At 47.9% G+C, this 21,892-nt stretch overlaps 1 protein-coding gene across 4 annotated transcripts in view; it reads left to right on the forward strand.

The window, feature by feature from the left end:
• Positions 1-21,244, forward strand: part of Srl (sarcalumenin) — a 38,714-nt gene extending 17,470 nt beyond the window's left edge. For 2 of the 4 annotated variants that reach the window (XM_047533862.1, XM_047533863.1), the window contains 6 exons: positions 7,600-8,940; positions 10,713-10,814; positions 11,843-11,938; positions 15,426-15,542; positions 16,392-16,625; positions 18,076-21,244. In XM_047533862.1, the coding sequence (XP_047389818.1) occupies positions 7,600-8,940; positions 10,713-10,814; positions 11,843-11,938; positions 15,426-15,542; positions 16,392-16,625; positions 18,076-18,887 (2,702 nt within the window). In that variant the 3' untranslated portion in view covers positions 18,888-21,244. The remainder of the gene's footprint in view (positions 1-7,599; positions 8,941-10,712; positions 10,815-11,842; positions 11,939-15,425; positions 15,543-16,391; positions 16,626-18,075) is intronic. The other 2 variants (XM_047533865.1, XM_047533864.1) reach the window with 1 other exon arrangement.
• Positions 21,245-21,892: the final 648 nt, after the last annotated feature.

A 21,892-nucleotide genomic window follows, 5' to 3' on the forward strand; every position in this document is an offset into this window, starting at 1 on the left:
GGCCATTCAATGAACTTGGGATTTGGCCAGGCATCTTTCCGCTTCTAGGAAATAATGGTTACACATGACATATGTCAAATGCTTGTGAACATCACTAGATGTTTAAAAAGCTCCAAGGGGGTTGCCAACGCAGGTATTATTATCTGCATTTTACGGGTGAATGTAGTTGGGTACAGGATTAATGAACAGCCAAGGTCACATAGCAGGCTGGTAAAACAGCTGTTTGAGGGAGCTGTATTCTTCTGGCTTTCAGCAGGTCTCTCCTTGCCTGGCACCTCAAAATTAAACCATCAGCCCTCTCACATCTCTCCCCACATGTCCCAGGCAGGTTCAGTTTCTTTGAACTGGACACTGGGGAGGCAGTAGAAGGCCAGCCACCTGCCTCAGTCTATCTCAGATCCACCCCACATAGCTTCTTTTTTCCTTGCTCTTTCCTACCAAGCTCATTCCTCCACAGGGAGGAAGTTATTGCCCAGTGATTCCTACAAGGATTTCTAAGCTGATGTTGGAAAAATTGGGTGCTCAACTGAGTATCCCTTTTAATAATCAGTTTACATTAATCAGGTAGGACTTAATGTTTTGCTTCTTCCAAAGGTATTTACTCTTCAAAAATGAATGAGGCGGGCTGGGGATATAGCTCAGTTGGTAGAGTGCTTGCCTCGTAAGCACAAGGCCCTGGGTTCAATCCCCAGCACAGAAAAAAAAAAAAAAAAATTAATGAGGCTAGATTGGGGCTGGGGCTAAGTAGTAGAGCCTAACACGTGCGAGGCCCTGGGTTCGATATGTGGTGCTACAACATATAAATAAATAAAATAACAGATCCACTGACAACTAAAAAAGTATTTAAAAAAAATGAATGAGGCTGGGTGTGTTGGCACATGCCTGTAATCCCAGTGACCCCTGAGGCTGAGGCCAGAGGATCACAAGTTCAAAGTCAGCCTCAGCAATTTAAGGAGGCCCTAAGTAACTTAGCAAGATCCTATCTCAAAATTAAAAATTTAAAAAAAGGTCTAAGGATGTGACTCAGTGGTTAAGCACCCCTGGGTTTAATCCCCAGTACCAAAAAATAAAAGAATGAATATTTACACTCATGAATGCCTCTGGGCATCAAAGACAATCATGGACACACACACACACACACACACACACACACATACACACACACCATGGGATTTCTAGCAATATCTCAAACCAAGAATTCCCAGGAATAGGGGATAGGGTGGAGAGTAGTTATTCTGTCAATTCTCTGTACTTAAAGTTTAAAGGTAATTGTGTTGAAGTCTTTAACAATCCTTTTTATTTATTATTTATTATTTATTTTTATTTTTTGGTACTGGGGATTGAACACAGGGGCACTTTACCACTGAGCTACATTCCCAGCCCTTTTTATTTTTTATTTTGAGACAGGGTCTCACTAAGTTGCTGAAACTGACTTTGAACTCCCGTTTCTCCTGCCTCAGCCGCCGGAGTCACCGGGGTTACAGGGGTGCGCCACCATGCCCAGCTAATCATTTTTTAAAAAAAGAGAGAAGAAGTGGGAAGTGGAAGGCTAACACGTTGCTGCCCTAGGGCAAATGTGACCCCTCCCATTGGCTGAGTGGAGGTGGTGATTGGAATGTGGCCCAACGCTGGGGCAGCTCATGAGACCTGGAGATGGTAGGGAGCTGGGTTCTAGAAATAGCTGTTGCTAGTGAGCAAGACCAACCCTGCAACCCTGGGACAATCAGTTTCCAGAGCTCAAGGCTTTCATGAAATCCAACCAGTTGATCTGTAAGATGGTCCTTTTTGACCCCAAATCCCAAGTTTCTCTTCGATTGCTGCCTTTGTCCTACCCCCTGTGTGAATCATTTTGGGGCTAGAGTCTAGCCAGGGACAAGTTGTCCCAGTGAGATTAGCCTTGACTTGAGGAGTTTGGCCAGGAAGCCAAATAAACTTTCCAAGAATGGCTGCCTCTTTCACTGTACCCCAGTCACCCTTGTCTGAAGAAGAGGTAAAAGCCAAAAGAATGACCAGAGAGGATCTCAGTCTTTCCTCTGCTAAGGTTTTATAGGTGTTGGCTTTCTGCTGAGTTATCTGGTGAAGCCTTCCTCTAAGAAGTGGAAGAACAAGGGGCCCTGAGTGGGAAACACTCTAAGATAGGTCAAGAAAGAATAGAGAGCAGAAGAGGCTGCTGATGCATACCTTCCCTGCCCAGCCCAGGAGTGTTCAGAGACAAGACAGAGAAGAAGGAAGGGTCAGTCTGCCACCTCAGCTGTGTGAGTGTGTTCTGACATGTTCCCAGCCACTCTGGAGACACAGCCTATGAGAAGCCAATGCATGGGCTGAGGACAGCGGAGAATGAGTTGGGACACCTCTATGCTCCCAGTCAGGGATCCTGACCACCTGGGACAGCCAGACCCAGGCATAGAATGCATTTTTCCTTGGGATTTGATTATTGAAGACTCATTTGCATAATTGTGTATGAGTGATGGTCAAAGAATGTATTTATGTATGACTTTGGACTCCATAGTTTCTGTTTGAGAGGCTAAGAAGTCACATGGAAGAATAACCTGGCTCCCAATGTCTGCTAAGGGGCTGGGGGTATAGCTCAGTTGGTAGAGTGCCTGCCTCGCAAGCACAAGGCCCTGGGTTCAAATCCCCAGCACCACAAAAAAAAAAAAAAAAAAAAAAAAAAAAAAAAAAAAATCTGCTAAGGAGACTTGGGCAGGCTGGAATGGAATTTGCATTGAAGTGGGCTCAAAACAGGCCAAGAAAACAAATGATCTTGGGTGCTTAGCTATATTCTTCTGATCTCCACTTTCAACTTCAAAACAGCCCCTGGCACTTGGTGCTGAGGGAAGTCTTAGTGAGTCTCAGAGGTTGGTGTTCTTTGGAATTTGTAGCTTGCAGAACCTACAGCTGCACGCTGACTCAACCACAGAGACCAGGGTCTGTGCTTGAAAACTCGGCAGGTGTTTTAGCTACCTGTGTGGAGTTTGGTTCCTGGGCAGAGCTCTGCTGGAATGGCTTGCTGAGCAATCATCTTAGCTATCCTGTGTCTGCTCCTTCATTTCAAGAGAGGTTGCTACTCCTTCCTTTTTCTGCCTTAGAGAGCTGCAAGGAGGATTAAAGAATAAGAAGAGGAGACTACCTTGGAAACATGAAGTTTTATGGGGGTGATAATTGGATTTAGCTCAGAGTCTCCCATCTATGGATAGACAAAGTGAAAAGATACTGTGAGGCGGAGCTTCTTGGGATGCTGGAGAAGTTGATAAAGAGGAAATAAGAGGAAAGTATTTATAAGGAGAGGAAAGGAGCTGTGATTGCCAATCTCCCCCTTCCTTCCCCTTCTTAACAGTGGGACAAACAGATCCAAGGAAGTACTGAGGGGGCCATAACCCTGACCTGTTTTGGCTCCCCTCACCCCTTAGGCAATTCTGCTGCACTTCAAAGGCATGGTTTATAAACCACCTGGGGAGCAGTAAGAACTCTAGACTTTGTAAGTAAGCTGTATCCCAGCTCCTGTCCTCCAACAAGCCTTTAAAGCTCTCTGGCCAGGACCTCCTTTTTCCCAGTTGGACTCACCAGGCCCTTGGCAACTCCACAGCACTCTGAAGTCCATGGAAGGTGCTTTGGAATGAGGAGCTGAGGAAACAAAATCAAGGTGTTTGGTTAGTGGTGGAGAGAAGAGAGGAACTGAGTCCAGGGCTACTACTGAGTCTCTGGAGCTGGTGGGAGAAGCTGAAAGCCTGGCTCCCAAAGAAGGGCTGATGACAGAGGGGGCATCCAGAGAGAAACAGGACTGGCTTGTCCGATGCTCAGCCTAGGTGAGTGGGACTGGCCCAGCCTGTCAGGCTCTTGGGCCGTCTGTGGTTTCTGAGGCTGAACTGGGGGCCTGCTATTCATATGCTGTGACATCAGTGTCCAGGCCTCGCTGGGGCTGGGGCTGTTGTGTTAGCAGCAGCCCATACAGTATGGTACCTCATATCCTGGAGTGGGCCCAAACTCATTTTCCCAGGACTCAACTCACACTCCTCTGTGCCCTCCCACACCTCCTGCTCCAGGAGCCAACAGGGGCTATAGCAAGAAACTAGGGAGGCCAGGGAGGGAGGGAAAGACCCAGCACTGGTCTTGGATCACAAGGAATTGAGTTGAATGTAATGGGAGGCTCCTGGGCCTCTGATGTGCCTCCCAGGGAAGACTTGGGCCCAATGGCACAGCTGCTTCCTGGGTAGTAATCTCAAGGGACTCAATGAGATAGCTTGTTTCATTGAGGGACTGTGTTAAAGAAGGTTTTTTTTTTTGTTGTTTTGTTTTCCCCCTTTTTTAGCTCAGGAAAGAAAGTTAGAGGGTATGAAGCTGTCTTTTTCACTTCAAATTGTGTAGCAGAAGGTCAGGGGCAGCGTAGCACTAAGCTGGGAAGGGTGTGGATATAAATGAGTGTGCAAACACTCAACTTCCTGTCCAGGGCTCAGAAGTGGAAATACACAGTGTGAAGATCATGGCAAGCCAGCATCCATAGTTCCTCATACCCCTTGGGACTAGGCAGGTCTCTTACTCTGACCGGATCTGAGGGTCTTTTGAGAATATCAGAAACGTTACAGGAAGTCAGAACTAAAGTCCACGTGTCTTGGTGTCATTGCAAACATGGCCATCATTGTCATCACCATCACTGTCACCATCATTATCATCAGCACCACCACCACCACCATCATCATTATCAGGCCACAGGAATCTGTGGAAAAGGCTAGATTCCCCAGAGGAGAGGCCTCAACCACTGCTATTACAAAAGCAAATGCCAGAACATAGGAGACCTCCAGCTGAGGAGCCCCCAGTGGGTACCCTCCTCATGGGGAGGGGCTGTGAGCACAAGTCTTGGGATGAGGGTTATTTGGTTTAGCAGCTGCAGTGGTTTGTGACCTTAGTGTATTAGAATTGCTGAAGATTTTTTTTAAAGTCTGGATGCTGGGTTACAACCAGAGACTATTTAAATCAGAACCATCGAGAAAGGCGAGGAAATATGGGACTAAGAACTAGGTGGTTCCATCATGCAGCCAGTGCTGAGAGCCACAGGTAGACAGGCAGTTTCATGGGTGTCGTAGACCAGCACCTCTCAAACCATAACTGAGCATTTTGTCCAATGCCAATTCCAATCAGTGGGTTCTGACTGGGGATGGAGAACTGTCTCCAACAAGCTCCCAGGTGTTGCTGAGGCAACTGGTCCTGGACCATGCTTTGAAAAGTGAGAACCTTGCTCAGAAGCTGGGCCATCTCCTTCACAGCTCTGCAGTCAAACGGCCTCAGCCAGTTATTGGCTATGAGACATTGGTAAGGCCCTCAATATCTGGTTCTGATCTCATCTCTAAAATGGGACTTCAAGTAATACTTATTTTCCAGAAGCAAGTAAGTAAAGTCAGTGAGATTAAGGAAGTTCATGCTTTATATTGACTGCATCCTGAATAATTATAAAAGCATATCTCACCTAGTATATATTATATGTCTTGCTGCTTGGAGGACTACCAGTCTCTCCTTGGGTCAAACCAAATACCTGCCACGGATTCTTCTCCAGGCTAGGGGTCAGGGAACTAGAGGTGCAGGGGCAGAATCAGTACTTAAGTGATAACGAAAGAATTTTTTTTTCTGGTGCTAGGAATTGAACCTGCATGCTAGTTAAGCATTGTACCACTGGATTATATCCCCAGCCCCCCAACCCCCATTAAAAATTTTTTTTTAGTTGTAGATGGATAAAATACCTTTATTTTATTTATTTTTATGCAGTGCTGAGGATCAAAACCAGTGTCTCACACATGCTAGGCAAGTGCTCTGTCACTGAGCCACAACCCCAGCTCCCCCACCCTATTTTAAAGTATTTTATTTTGAGTCAGGGTCTTGTGAAATTGACCATGACCTTGAACTTGCAATCCTCCTGCCTCAGTCTCCTGAGTAACTGGGATTATAGGCATGGGCTACCACACCTGGCTATGAAAGAAAATTTAATTGAGTAACTTCTAGCTTCCCATCCTGCCCCCCAACTAAGGGATCAGGAGTTCTTACTTATACCCATATGTAATCACAGACCTCTTTTAGCACTTTTTGTGAGTCAGCCTGGGACCTGGGAACACAGAATTAAGACATGGTTCTTGCCACCCAGGAGCAGTCTGGAGCATGAGTCAGGAGGGAAGGCACTTTTAGGCAGGGACTGAAGTCACTGCGGGAAGGGGTCCCCTGTGCCCGAGCATATCACAGACCAAGAGTGGGCAGTTCTGGGTTCATCACCCCTCAGCCATGTGGTGGCCACATTTTTGGGCAGGTCAAAGACCATCCACTAATTTGTCTCTAAAACTTTTCTGCCAGTAATGAAGGAAGTTGAATATGATCATGTTTGTGAAAATGCTTGCAGAATACCTTTATATACTAGTATAGCTTTCCTTTGTAATAAAAGGCCTTGAAGCTTTCCATCCTTCCTAATTTGAAATAGGTTGGCTATCCACAGGGAGTAATGAGAGAATATCCTTTAATAATCCCTGGAGGCTCTCCTATCTTTTTGAGAACCAGAGAGAGGGTACCTCATGGCAGAAAGACTTTTCTTCATGGGAGACAGAGAAGAGAGCACTAGGCTTGGCCTGAGAGAAGGGTGTACCCAACAGGGTGTAGGGGGAAAGAGGCCTTGAGAGTCAAGGGAGATGGGACTGTCTCAGCTACCTCAAGGTGAGGTGTCCATGGTCCCCTCATCCACATGAGCCTGCACTATCCTACAGTGGGTCCTCCTCCTTAACAGATCCCAACCTGGGCAGGAGGGGCAAAAGGGATAGGCCTAATCTTTGATTCCTGCCCCATTTTCCAAAATAATTAAACTTGACCTTTGACAGCAGTCTCTGCCACAGGCTGGGCCCCTGTTTGCTCTCTCCTGCCCTTCCCTCTTATGCCCTCCCTCTCTGGGTAAAGCTGCAGGCCCTTAGAAGGGGATCCCCTTAGAAGGGGTTGGCTGAGGCCACCGGGAAGCCCAGGCCTGCCCGTTTTGGATATCTCCTCCTTAGTCCCTGTCCCGTTTAATCTAAGGTAGTGTGGCCAACAAATGCCTGCCCATAAGGGGACAGAGTTAGATGTGTGACTTAATAAGGTTGAGAGCCACAAGTAATCCCCTAAGTACTTTGCCATGTAACCTAAGATTATCTGGCCTGCAAACACCTGTTTTCACCCCTTTGCTGATAGCAGTATAAAAAGCATGCTGGTTAATGACTCTAGGAACTGACCAGGGGTGGAATGTACAGACATTTGTCCTATCGTGGAAGTATCTCCTCGTGAGCCAGGCAGCACGTGCCCGTCAGCAAGGTTGAAGAAGGACTGCAAGGGCTCACCCGAATTTCCATCCGCATGTAGTCATCGGGACCTAGTGGGGTGGCATATCCTCTAGCTCCCTTAGTGATGGGCAATGGGTCAGTCCTTTAACATCTTGGGATGGAGGCAGGTGGTCATGACAACCTGGGGAGGGAGGCATAATGCTGCACACCAGGCACATGCCATACTCCCGTGAGTGGGACCTAGATTGATGTAGACTCTTTTGAGAAGCAGAGCAAGTGCCAACCCCGTGAACTGACCAATCATGTTCTAATCATTTAGAACTGCAAGTCCCTGCTTCGGGTGGCACAGAAGATGTTGGCAATTTGTTGGAGAATCATTTCTCTGCTGGAGACGCAAGTCTAGAGGAGAAAGAAAGGGCGCTTAATGCAGATGCGGCCCCTGGAGACAAGAATCTGCTCCTTCACTACCCAGACGGCAGGGAGGCTGAGAGCTCGGAGCAGACCACCACCGGGGCCCCTCCTGCTGCCACTGGCCTGGGTTCCGAGCCAGAAGCCAGCCTCTCCAATGTCTCAGCCTCAGAGTCAGCTCCACCTGGGGATGCTATGGGGACTGGGGAGGAAGAGGAGGGTCCCCCAGTGGCAGGCACCCTTCCTCCAGGAGCGGATGAGGGTCCTATGGAAGAGGAGAGGCCAGAACCCAATTTGGGAGCGGGACCAGGAGAGGAAGAGGCTGGGCTGGGGCACCTCGCTTCAGGAACGTCCAATGGGGAAGCAGGAGGACAGGAGGAAAGTGACAAGGAAGCTAGGGGAGTTCTAGGAGACAGCTCCATACAGGAAGCAGGAGCAGGGGTGACAGAACCTGAAGCCTTGGGGGCCTCTCCTAGCATACAGGATGAAGAGGTCCACACCCCAGAGGCAGAAGCTGAGGGTAGCCCAGGGCCTGATCACCAGCTGGTAGAGCCAAACAGAGCCCCCATTACCACATCTGTTGGAGAAGAGTCAGAGAATGACAAGGACACAGAAGCTGGGGAGGTGGCTGAGGACCAGCCACAGACCCAGGCCCATGCCCTGGAGGCAGAAGGAGAGGACAGCCCAGGGCCTGATCACCCACCAGCAGAGCTAGATGGAACCCCTGTTGCCACATCTGTGGGGATAGAGTTGGAGGCTGAAAAGGACACAGAAGCTGGGGAGGGGTCCAAGAACCTGGGGAAACCCAGCCTCAGCCAAGAGGCTGGCCCAGCCACAGAGGCCAGTGAAGAATCTGGGGGTGCCCAGAGCTCCAGCACCAGAGAGACCCAGGAGGACCATCCCACTGAGGGCCAGGCACCAGGGATGCCTGAGGAGGACCCAGATGAGGCCTCCTCTGAAGAAGAGGGTGGTGAAGAAGGTGGAAGTGAGGAGGAAGAAGGAGTTCCATCCACAGAAGAGTCTGGAGAAGACAGTGGCGATGGGGCTAGCTCTGAAGAGGAGGGGGGCACCTCCAAGGAACCTGGGGAGCCCCAGGAAGAAGCGGGAGACACAAGCTCTGGGCAAGAAGGGGCCCAGCTTGGCACCAAGGAATTAAATACAGGGTCCGAGGGTGGCAAGGCCCAGGACACTGAGGCAGATGAGCCTGAAGAGGGACACCAAGGGAGGGGGAATCCTGTAATTGCTCCTCAGGGTAGGAATTGATTCCTTAAGGCAACCCCAGAACCTTGGGCATCCCCACTCTTCATGGAAGTCTTATATAGAGCAGAGCAATCAGGGACGGGATGTGCAGGAGAGCCCCTAGGTAGCTGTGGGTTTGCCAGGGGGGCCTGTTTGAGGTACTGGCTTGGGGAGGCATCCTCTGGCTTCCCCAGTGTGGAGGGTACTGAGTGAGAGAGTCCAGAGGGATCTGGCCATTTCTGAACCAGCTCTCTGAACCTCTCCTTTAGGATTGCTAGAGGCACTTTAACATGGTCCAGTGCCTTAAGGATAAGGGGCAAGAGGACTGATGGCAGGGAATTAGGCCCCAAGTCTGACTGGTGAAGGAATGCGCAGGGAGTTAGAGGGCGGTTGGGAATTACGAGGTGATCACCTCGTGAACGAGTTCCTGAGTCTCCCCTTGAAGACCTCCTATAGGAGGAATGGGAACTGCAACTGAGAGGTCAGAACCCAGGCTGACTGCAGTCACTGATGTCCCTCAAACGTCCACCTAGAGCAGAGTAGCCCTCAAAGGGCGACGGAACAGAAGGGGAGGGCAGAGGGCAAGGGCAAGGCTATTGGGCAGCGATGCTGGGACACTCAAGCCCCTCCATCTTCATTCACTATGAGCACAAGAAGAACAGAAGTCAGGCTTTTGGGGTGGAGGTTGGGGTTAGGTCTTCACTTTTCCAGACAGCTTCCACGCAGGTTTCCTTGCAGAACTTAATGTATATACTCTGTCAGGTGCTTATACTCTCCATAAGTGGTGGGCCTGCAAGCACTCAGCACCTCCCTGTTCCCTGTCTTCCTTTCTGGAGCCACATGGGTTTGAACTCCTGAGACACTGCTTGAGGCATATGGATACTGGCCTCCCTCTGTCCCACTGGTCCAAGTCTACCTGCTCCTAATCTGAGATCCTCAGCAGGTAGCCTGACTAGAAAAGGTTATGACCTTTGAGGCCTAGGGAAGTGAGCAGCCTATGCTCTGGAGCTAACTGGTGGTGGCTAACACACACACACACACACACACACATACACACACACACACGTACACACACACCAAATACTGCAGTGACTCCTTCTACCCATTCTCCTGACAGTGTGATTCTGATAACTCATTTGCTTGCTCAGTTGTCTGCTTAGAGTCCCTGACTGGCTCCCATTGCCTCAAATGAAATTCAAACCTCTATGGTGGCCTTTAAGGCCTCTGTGGACCTCTTTAACTCCCCAGCACTCAGCCCTCCTTCCCTGTAACCGGCTACAGACTGCTTCTCTGCTTCTTCCTAAACAATTCCTATCTGGTCCTCCATAGAAACTCCTCTCTCTTCACTGATTAACCCCTCCTCTGCTGCAGACCTCAAGGGAGACTCGTCCAAATCTCTCTGCTAAGGCTATAGGCTAGGCCTCATAGCTGCTTGAATTCTTCATCTCATAGCTTCCTCACTATTCTTAATGGTTACATATTTTAAAGACCCTTCACCATCTTTTCCCCACTAGACTGTGGGAAAGCTCCCTGTGGGCACCATTGTATTCCCAGTAGGATGCTAGGTGCTGGACATGTAATAGGTGCTCAGTAAATAAACTGGATCTTGACACTTTGAAGTTAAGTTTGGATTTTCTAATTCTATCCTAAAGGCAGAACTTAATTCAGTTCAACCTGGCAACTTGTTCAACACCTGTTTGAGGCCCAACCCTGGTCCCTCTCTCTGGGGCTTAGAGCTCAGCTGGCCTACTTTGCCCTGACCCTGTTGTCTGCTTCTCCCCTCAGAAGAAACGGAGGATGTGAGTGAAGAAGCCCCAATGAGGGACCGCTCCCACATCGAGGACACCCTGATGCTGAATGAGGACAAGCCAGCTGACGATTACTCAGGTAACCAGAGGAAGGAGACAGACAGGCAGCCCTTTGACCAGCAGCCAGGCAGAGTTGGGAGGGAGAGAGCATCAGGGTTGTTGCTCTGAAACCAGAAGGGACCACAAAGAAGGGGAGAGCTCTGGAGGAAGGGGGGTGCTGTGTGAGGCGACTCCATGAGCAGGGCCACCACCAGCGCCTCCAGGTTGGTAGGGAGGCAATCCAAGCTGGGGGACCACTGCAAGGGCCGAGGGCAAATCCCAGGGCATCCCCATAGACTCTGCCCACCTCTGTGCTCTAGCAGAGATGATAGTTAATGAGACTCAGCTCGTTTGCTTTGATATTTAGTTTACAAAGCTCTTTCCAATCCCGTGTTTCATTTCATCGTCATAATGACCTGAGGATTTCAGTAGGGCTTGTCCCCTTTAACTGATGAGCTAGCCACACTCAGGGCAAGGCAGCAGTTTGCTCTTGGTGATAGCAGAGAGGAGCAGAGTGAAGGCAGTTCCTGAGCTCAGTCCTTGTGTCCTCACACCTGGCAGGCTCTCCCAGGAGACACTCAGGATGTCTGGGTTCTCCCAGGAGCATGGGGGTGCAGTGTTGGGCAATGGCATGGGTAGCTGTGCTGCGGACCTACTGAGCACCTGGCCTCTTTGACCTGTGGGTCTAGGGCAGCACAAGCAGAGGCAGGCAGCAGAGATATAAAATAAATGGAATTCTCATCTTTCAAGGAAAGGGCCTTCAATTGGGCTGTAGGCTGAGCTAGTGTTTCCAGATTCACTGTTGAGGTGGGAGGGAGAAAAAAGTTAGGTTTAAAAGAAGATGATTCAGGAGACTCTTGGGTGAGTAGGAGAATGTTTTTGGCTTCAGACATTGGGATGTGGACCACCTCCCTCCATGAAAGTGAGCATATCACACACTCTGGGTTGCCAAGGACTCTGCTCCCTGCAGGGGTAGAACTGCCTGGGGTGTGAGGTTACCCTGCAGTGGAGGAGCTGCCTAGAGTCTGCCTAGCCTGATGCTCTCCTCTTACCCCTCTCTGCCCACAGCGGTGCTGCAGCGGCTTCGAAAGATCTACCATTCGTCCATCAAGCCCCTCGAGCAGTCTTACAAATACAACGAGCTTCGGCAGCATGAAATCACAGGTATGGCATGGCTCAGAGTAGGGGCCGCACCTCTGAACCACCCTGACTGCCTGGGTGCCTACACATTTCATGAGCTCAGTATGCGATATGCTCAAGGACACCAGGGGCTGAGCTCTCCTGAGGACTGGGTAGGATGGGGACTTCAGTCCTATGAAGCACCCATGTCCAGGAGGAGTGATAGTACTGTACAAGGGTTTGATAGATAGCATTTCATTGTTAAGCATTTATGTCTCAGTAGCACAGATTTTGATTTCTAGGGCAGTGATACTAGTCAGGGAGCTTCGATCACTTCTGTGTTCCAGGGACCTCCAGTGCTTCCTATTCACTTATGGATCATGTCTGAGTCCTCTTGACTAGTCTGCATTCCTCCCCTCCTATTTATCATTCTTACCAGGTGACTTTCCTTGGACCGGGATTCTTTGAAAATAATAAAAATGAGACCTACTTCTTATATAAAATTGTTTTTAAATAGTGCAGAATAGTATAAATTGAAAAAAAAAACAAAAACAAAAAACTTCCCTTCTTGATCTCCCACTTCTCCAGTTCATTCCCAGAGACAACCTGAGGTAATCTCTTGTGAATGCTTCCAGACATTTCCTCTGCATATGTGAGCATAGAGAAATATGTCTTTTTTTTACACAAATGGGGTTGTATTTTGCCACATGTGTGTGTGTGTGTGTGTGTGAGCATGTGCACACATAGGTCCCTCTTTTGGTGGCTGCTTGGTCCTCTCTTGCCAAGTGTACCATGCTTTGTAAAACCAGTACCCTCCTGAAGGACTTGGGGTGCTTTCCATTTTTAAAAAAATATTCCAAGTATTACCATAATCATATTTTATGCAAGTGTATTTGTAGGATATGGTTTTAAAAGTGGAACACTGAAATTAAACATTTTGATAGTCGTTGTCAAATTGCCTTTGAATATAACAGTTGGTACTCAGAGAACAGTAGACGAGCGTCCTTATTCCTCCACAGCTATGCCATTTTTAGTGTTACTTTGTGGTGCTGGTGATGGAATCCAGGGCCCTGAGCATAGTAGGCAAGTGCTCTACCATTGAGCTATACCCCAGCCCTATTGTTGTTTTAATTGTGAGTGATATTGCTGTGTTAATTGGCTGTTTCCATATTATCTCACTTGCTTCTCTCCATGGTTATATAACAGATAGGGTATTATCGATCTATATTATCCTGTTTTACAGAAGAGGAACCTGATACCTAGAAAGTACTATATTACCTGGGTCACACACCTGGGATTAGGATGGAGACTTTCTGTTTCTTCTCCCAGGAAAAACCCTGTTCTACAGCTTCCCCTACTGCTTCTCACAAGCCTAAGAGTCCTCTTCTCTTTCATAGGGAACATACAGACCCTGGTGTGATTTACGGTCTCCTAGTGGCTCTCCTCTGTCTTCCACACTCACCTTCTCTTCCAGCCTTGACACCAAGAGTGGTGTGGCTCTCCCAGGAAAGCCCAGTCTTGAAGCAGCAGAGGCCAGGAGGCTGTGGGCGTTCCCAGGAATGGCGCTCTGGAGGAAGGGCATAGGTTGCTGGCTCCTGGCCTTACTTTCTGAACTTGGCTCTTCTCCCCAAGTCCCTTGCCAGTTTCCTGCCTGACCTCTTATCCCTGGCACTCTTTGCTGGTCTCTCCCACACATGCCTGCGATGCCCCCCTGCTGTAGAGGGTAGGAACAGCAGTGAGTCTGTGGTCTGTCTCAGAACCTGCAGGCCTGCAGGGCCAGTCTTGGCCTCCCCCAGCCCCACCCTCACCTCTACCCCAGAGCCAGGTAAAAAGACTTTTTGTGAAGTCTCAGTGGCTATAACTGGGGACACCTGCCACCTCCTTGCCTGCCCCAGCCAAATGGGGGCCGCTCATGTGTACTTACAGGCAAGGAAGGAATGGGTATGGCCATGGTATCCTTCCCAGGCAATGTATGTGTGCCTGCCATTCATAAGACCTCATCTTCTAGAACTTAGCTTCACTCCAGAGAAAGAAAACCAGTGCATAAAACATCCAGATTCAGAAGAGGGAAGTATCTTGTACTACAAAAAGATGGAGGAGAATATAATATCTACAAATACTGCTATACATGCATTGAGATATCTGAAATAATATGTAAGAAATTAGCACCACCACCAGACCCAGTGGCACATGTCTGTAGTCCCAGCTACTAAGAGTTTGAGACCAGCCTGAGCAATATAGTGAGACCCTTCCTTAAAAGGGGGAAAAAAAAAAAAAAAAAAAAAAAAAAGGACATGAGCAGTGGTTACCTATTAGAGATGGCATTATGGCTCAGGCAGATGGGGATAGGGATGGAGGTTTTTTCATCATATACCTTTTTTATACTTCTGATTTTTGAGTCAAGAAATTAAATAAAAATATAAGAATAAATGAAAGAAATAAAAAAGGAGGGTCTAGCAATTTAGGATTATTTGTAAGCTCAGGGAGACAGAGAGGTCTGGAGAACTTATATAGGACTGATTATTCAGAGAAGAGCTGAGAAGGCATTGAGGAGGTCTGCAAATCTGCAGTGAGACTGGCTGCATCCGTCAAAAGCTCTCACCCTCCCCTCCTGGCCCCTGCTTGTGTGTGTGTGTGTGTGTGTGTGTGTGTGTGTGTGTGTGTGGTACTGGGGATGGAACTCAGGTCCTCACACACAGTAGGCAAGTGCTTTACACTGAGCTACACCCCAACCCTCCCACCAGTTCTGCTTTTTATGCTCCCTAGCATGGACCTTGCACACAGGGCCCAAGAACCGAAGCACACCCTGTTTGGTTTTGGACACTGGCAAATTTGTCATGAATTTTGGACACTAACATTAGAGACTGGTCCTAGCACCCAGGGTGAGTTGAGCCTGAGGTGAGGATTTTGAGAGCCAATGAAGAAAACTGTGGAGCTGGGGACAGAGCAGGGCCAAAGTTCAGATGGTCCCGGATTGTATAAGTTTCTTCCATGTCCTTTTTTCCTCTGTTATCAATTTAGGTCACAGTTTTAACTTCTTTCCTTGTGGAAGTTCTGTCTTTCCTTTTTATGAACTGTTCTCCAGATTTAACCAAGAGACCTTGTTTGAACACAGAGTAAGCACTGAGCCAGAGCTTGTGGAATTCACTTGGCAGATATACCAAGGATCTGGGCAAGGTCAACACAATAACTTCTTTTTCTAAAAAAAATATTTTTAGATGTAGATGAACATAATACCTTTATTTAATTTATTTATTTACATGTGGTACTGAGGATCATACCCAGTGCTTCACACATGCAAGGCAAGTACTCTACCACTTAGCCACAATCTAGCTCCCAATAACTTCTTTTAAATAAGTGATTGCACTTATAAAGCAAGAAAAGTGCCACTGATGGCTGCCCAGAACCAATGCACACAGAATTCCATGACTCAGCAGACAGTCAGGGTGCAGAGTGCTTTGGAGAGCACTGTCACTTCTACAGTAAGAGTTTTTGTTCTTTCACTTCCATTTCTCATCCCTGTTGCTCACAGATGGGGAGATCACATCCAAGCCAATGGTGCTGTTCCTGGGACCATGGAGCGTTGGTAAATCCACCATGATAAACTACCTCCTTGGGTTAGAAAACACTCGCTACCAGCTCTATACAGGTAAGAGATTTTTTGGTGTGATCATTAGTATTTGAATGTCATATGTAAATGTACTATGAAAAATTAAAGCATTTACATATGTCTTCAATATAATGAAAAATACATACAGGAAACTTGTAGCTACACCAGTGTTCATAGCATCATTATCCAAAATAGCCAAAAAGTGGAAATAATCCACAAGGTCATTGATGGATAAAAGGACAATCGAAATGTGGTCTGTCTATATATTGGAATTCACTTGGCCTTGGAAAGGGATGATCGTGCTATGAGAATGTATCAGACACATCTGAGAGATGTTCCAACCTGGATGAAGCTTGAAGGTAATATGCTAAGTGAAAGCAGCCAGACACCCAAGGTTGAATATTGTATGATTCCACTCATGTGAGGTACCAGTGGTAGGAGCATTCATAGATAAAGTAGAATAGAAGTTGCTAGGGGTTGTGGTGGGGGGAGGGGGTAGTGTTTAATGGACACAGAGTTTTTTTGGGGAATATTCTTTTTTTTTTTTTTTTTTTTTTTTTTTTTGCGGTGCTGGGGATTGAACCCAGGGCCTTGTGCTTGCAAGGCAAGCACTCTACCCACTGAGCTATATCCCCAGCCCTTTTTTGGGGAATATTGAAAAAGTTCTGGAAATGTATGTGGTGATGGTTGCTCTACGATGTAAATGTGCTAATGCCACTGGAAGGAAGGAAGGAAGGAAGGAAGGAAGGAAGGAAGGAAGGAAGGAAGGAAGGAAAGAAAGAAACCAGGAGCTTAACAACCATGTCCTGCCCTGTGGCAAACCCTCCCTGAGAAACCTTGCTCACCCACCTTCTTCACTGTCATCTGTTTTCCTCACCCTGCGTGTAGGTGCTGAGCCCACCACATCTGAGTTCACGGTACTGATGCACGGGCCCAAGCTGAAAACCATTGAGGGCATTGTCATGGCCGCCGACAGTTCCCGGTCCTTCTCACCCCTTGAAAAATTTGGCCAGAATTTTCTGGAGAAGCTGATTGGTATTGAGGTTCCTCACAAACTTCTGGAGCGGGTCACTTTTGTGGATACACCAGGCATCATTGAGAACCGCAAGCAGCAAGAAAGAGGTAATTTAGCACCCATTTTTGAACAGCAGGGGCTCTGTCTTAGAAAACTACGTTGGACAAAGAATGGTGGGCAGGCAGTGGGAAGGAAGTTTAACCAGTGTTGTCCAAGACCAGGAGATGCATTATTTACCTCCACTCCCTTCTCCTTGTCACTGTGGTGCCACCTGGGTTTTGGAGTGCTCTGTCCTCCTACCTCCCCAAGGACTGATTTGGTTTAGAGATGACCAATATTTCCCCAGAGGGAGAACTAGTTTTCTCTGTAAGAGCTCCAAGAGATCTGTGCTGTGACTGAATTGTCTTTGGGAGGCCCAGTCTGTTCTGGGTAGTCAAGGGGATGGATTAATTAGATCCCAATCATATTTGAGTTCTGGCTGAACTGGGCCTGTGACTCCTGAGTTTGTTCTGGGACACACCTGATGTTCAAGTCTTCCTAACTCCCAGTTTCTGCGTTGTCAGTCCTGCTTCTATCTAGGCCTTTGTCAGACTTTCCAGGATCCTGCTTGCCTTCAGGTGTCAGGGGAACACCACTTGGGGTCTGGCAAGCCTGAGGCCATGGCATAGGCCACTGCATGCTATTGTGACACAAGGCTATCTGTACTGATGAGTCCTAAACAGTGCAGTCATAGAAACATGTGACCAGATGCCTGATCTAAGTTTATGGTTATGACCCTCATTTGGGTTATAACTAGATCCTGTTTTACTAGTAATAATATCATCGCTCACAATTGTAAGAGTAAATTAATCTCATTGTACCCCCATTATGCATTGAATAATTTTATGCATTATTGGTTGGTCATTGTAAAAAAAATGCAACGTTTTCAGGATAGGTATTCCTCATCTCATTTTGTAAATAAGAACATTGAGGAAATAAGAAGCAAAAGGAATTAAAATATATTGAGCATCATTGTATGACTGGCAGCTTTGGTTCTGTGCTTTCGTGTTCATCACAACACAGTAATCTTCTCATCAGCTTTGATGTTACTGCTTTTCTTGTTTTATAGCTAAGGAGCTGGAGCTCAGGAGCATTTGCTATCCAGCTGTCCAGTGGCAAAGCCCAAATGCTGTCTGGGTCTTAACACTGGGTCCACAATTCTTTCTCCTAAATCTTGCATCCTCCATCACGTTCTTCCAATTCCCTGACTTCCTTAACAGTTTTTCCATTGCCCTAGACTTTTTTTAGACAGTTGGAAAATCTCCACTTTGAACAAGTATTTCACTTCCCTAGAGACTTGGATTCCACTGTAGATGAAAGGAAGGATCAGGCTGTTCTTGATTACAAGGTTGACAAAGGGCAGGAGATATGCAATTCATTCTTCAATAGTCTTTAGAAACCAAGAAAGTCCCTAGAGCACGAACTCTTTCAGCCCACAGAATGGTTTGGTTCTGAAGGGAGGCACGTGGGGCTTTGCATGAGCTCCACCAGCCTGACTTCTCACTCTGTGTCCTCAAGGCTACCCCTTCAACGACGTGTGCCAGTGGTTCATCGACAGAGCCGACCTCATCTTTGTTGTTTTTGACCCCACGAAGTTGGATGTGGGTCTGGAGCTGGAGATGCTCTTTCGCCAGCTGAAGGGACGTGAGTCCCAGATAAGGATCATCCTGAACAAGGCTGACAACCTGGCCACACAGATGCTTATGCGAGTGTATGGGGCCCTCTTCTGGAGCTTGGCCCCTCTCATCAATGTCACAGAGCCTCCCAGGGTTTATGTCAGCTCCTTCTGGCCACAAGACTATAAGCCCGACACCCACCGGGAACTGTTCCTCAAAGAAGAGATCTCCCTTCTGGAAGACCTGAACCAGGTGATTGAGAACAGGTTGGAGAACAAGATTGCTTTCATCCGCCAACATGCTATTCGGGTTCGCATTCACGCCCTCTTGGTTGACCGCTATCTGCAGACTTACAAGGACAAAATGACCTTTTTCAGTGATGGAGAACTGGTCTTTAAGGACATTGTGGAAGATCCTGATAAATTCTACATTTTCAAGACCATCCTGGCAAAGACCAATGTCAGCAAGTTTGACCTTCCCAACCGTGAGGCCTACAAGGACTTCTTTGGCATCAACCCCATTTCCAATTTCAAACTCCTCTCTCAGCAGTGCTCCTACATGGGAGGTTGCTTTCTGGAGAAGATAGAGCGGGCCATCACCCAGGAGCTTCCCAGCCTCCTGGGTAGCCTTGGGCTGGGGAAGAATCCAGGTGCTCTCAACTGTGACAAAACAGGGTGTGGTGAAACCCCAAAGAATCGCTACAAGAAGCACTAGGTAGTATGTAGCTGTTCTCGGGTCCCTGTTGGTGAATGAGCTTGTGTCCTGTCTGAGAAATCCTGGTTTATTAACCCTTTGAGCCACATTGGTGAGAATCAGTACACATTGGAGATTTGGGAGTTTTGTTGAGGCCTGTGGTGGGTGAAGGTGTATGGGTCTAGGGAGGAGAGTGGAAACTGTGAATTATAGTGTGCTTGTCTCGTTGCTTCGGTTAGGAGGCCTGATTGAGGCAAGTCAGGCTCTACTTGCTTTTCCTGGGTTCTGTCTTGGAGGGACAGAGAGCAGCTAAATTCTAGTGTACACTAAATGAGGGTCAAATAAGCTAAATGCAGCTGGAACTCCTTTTCCCCCTGTAAGTTGGCAGATAGTGAAGCCTGAGGGCTCTCAGGTCCATGTTGGCTCCTTCCACACAGTCTTCTGTTTGTTCCCCAACCCTCCTTGACTCCCTCCAAGCTTGGGCTGACTTTCAATGGCAGATAGCCTCTTGGATCTAAATTTACCTGGGTTTTGAGCCTGTCCCTGGGAACTTCACTGTTTCCCCAGAGCACTAAGAGAGCAAGAGTGCCCAGGTCAGGATGAGGATCTGCCTCCCAGATGCCATTTCTGTGATGTCCCAGCTGGGGAGCTCAGACCCTTCATTGGCCCCAAGAGGTGGTGAGTGAGTGGTAAACTCAGGCTGTTCCCTCTTGGAAGTGACTCAGAGGGTTAATTGGTTTGCAGTGTGTCTTTGTCTATTGCATGTCTTGGAAAACTCAGATCCCAAAGGTGTTGGGTTTCAGAGTGGACAATGGAGACTTTGTTCCTTGTCCTTAGGGACTTTGCTGGGCAGTCAGCCTCTCCTAAATTTAGGAGGAGGCTGTTTCCACATTTTCACGGTGGGAGCACTTGGCAGAGAAGTTGTTCCTTCCAGTTCTCATTACCATGGCTTTTCCTGTCTTTTCTTCTCCATTCCCTGATGCACCAACACTTAAACCAGAGAAATTTCCTAGGAAATTTCCAGCGCCAGCCATTTGGCATCAGTGCAACTGAAGCTTAGGATTTAGCGTCCACCTGTCCTTGGTGTGGATAGCTGTGGAATGTACCACAGGACATCCAGGGCTTTCAAACACCAGTGAGTGTGAATTTGTGTGTACATCATCCAAGAGAGATCAGGGAGATGACAAACCTGAGGCCATAGAGAAAGAATACAATTGTGAGAGTCCTGCATGGCCGGCAAGTATGTCCTTCAGAGGAGCACAGGAGTGGGGAGACCCAGTGGGTGAGTGCCCTTTGGTGGGAGTATGTACTGTGGGACATGTGCATCTAGGGAACAGCCCAGGCCTGCCTTAAAGGGCTTCTTTTGAGGATCACAGCTGGCCAGTCCCCTTGGGAGCAAGCTGTCCTAGGCTCCTTAATCAAGAGACTTGGGTCAGGATCCACCAGCACTAGGTATTCATCTAGATCAGAAGGAAAGTTTGAGAAAAAGGTCAATCAGGCAGTGTAAGCAGAACCCCAATTTGAGTTGGCTTTGTTCAGAGTTCTTCAGTCCCATGCCTGCTAAGAGAGGCTGCTGCTATGGACTTTGTGGAGGACCGAGGTCCTCCCATGGAGAGCCAGAGGCTCCAAAGCCACCAGGACACTGTTGCAAGGAGCAAGCCAACTGGAAAAGAAAAGTGAGTTCTGTAAGGGGTGTCTATGGAGCCTGGTAGCTGGGGCAGGTGAACAACAATCTGTCCTGGGCTTTTCTTTCCCCGAAACGAACAACTCCAACCCCTCGGCCTCACTTCTGTATCACTTGCCTTCTTGGGAGACTATTCCTCCTGCCTGTCTATTTCACGCTGCTCATCCCTGTGGGTTGCTTTTGGTGTATCTGTTTTTTCTCAATGCAGTCAGGGAAATAAAGAATGTAGGACTATATGGGTCTTGTTATAGCTGTAATGTCACCATCGTTTTGGGGGAGGTGGGGGGATGAGGCTAATCAGTTCATGCAATATTAGTTTTGGGGGAGATACTATACTATCAGTGTGCCCTCCCATTTTTGGATTTTTCTTTTCTCCATCTACTTTCCTTTTCTTCTTTCTTCTTTCTCTCCATTCTGTTCCTCTCCTCGCTGTCTGCCTTACCTTTCCTTGACTGCCCACAGGCCTGTTGATCAATCAACGTAGGTTCTAAGTACCTGTTTTTGCCCAGCTCTGTGGAGGATTCTGACTTTTAAGGACGATGGGGCTGGGAACTGGGGAAACTTAGGACCCAGAGATTCCCCAAGAGGGGTCCCTGTGAGTATTTGTGCTGGAACATGGGCTGACCCTTTCCAGTGACCTTTAGATTCTGATTTCACCAGGGAAAATGTCTCAATAAAGTTCTGATATCTTTAACATCTTGTCCTTCCTGATTGCCTCCAGCCAGGTGAATCTCTGATCTTCCTTTTATGTGGGAGAGTGTACTCATTTTCAAATTTCTTGTTAATAGGTTGATGAAATGCTTATTCTTGGTTTGGATGTTTCTGGCACCTTCCTTTGGTAGCTCCCTCCTGGTTCCAGCCTCTCAGGTGTTGAAGATGACTTGTTCTCTCGGTGGCTATGACTAAGGCCTATTATTGTATAATAAGATGCCTGCTCTCTCGTTAGTGCCTCTGTTCATCCTCCCTGGCAACCAAAGCAGCAGCCCATTTGAAATAGGGGTCATTGAAATTTCTATCCCCAGATCCCTCACAGAGGTGGCTCAGGTACCTATACCAGTTGGTCCATGCCCTCGGCCATGCAGCTGCCTCCTGATTCGGCCATGCAGCTGCCTCCTGATTCCCATACCTCTGGTGGAGGAAGCCTGAGGTCAGCAGGAATGGTAAGGATGGCTGCCTCCCCTGGCTACTCCAGAAAGTGACTGCCCTCTCTACCTATTGTGGGTGTGGGCCTCCTGTTCAGTTATCCGTCTGAACACCCCCTGGATTCCGCGAGTGGTTGCCCTTCCAAGACCAATTTGCTATTTCTAGTGTCCTGGAAATTCAGCAGTGCTCTTGAATTTTG

The sequence above is a fragment of the Sciurus carolinensis genome, chromosome 18 (genome assembly GCF_902686445.1).
Source record: "Sciurus carolinensis chromosome 18, mSciCar1.2, whole genome shotgun sequence".
Taxonomy (NCBI): domain Eukaryota; kingdom Metazoa; phylum Chordata; class Mammalia; order Rodentia; family Sciuridae; genus Sciurus; species Sciurus carolinensis.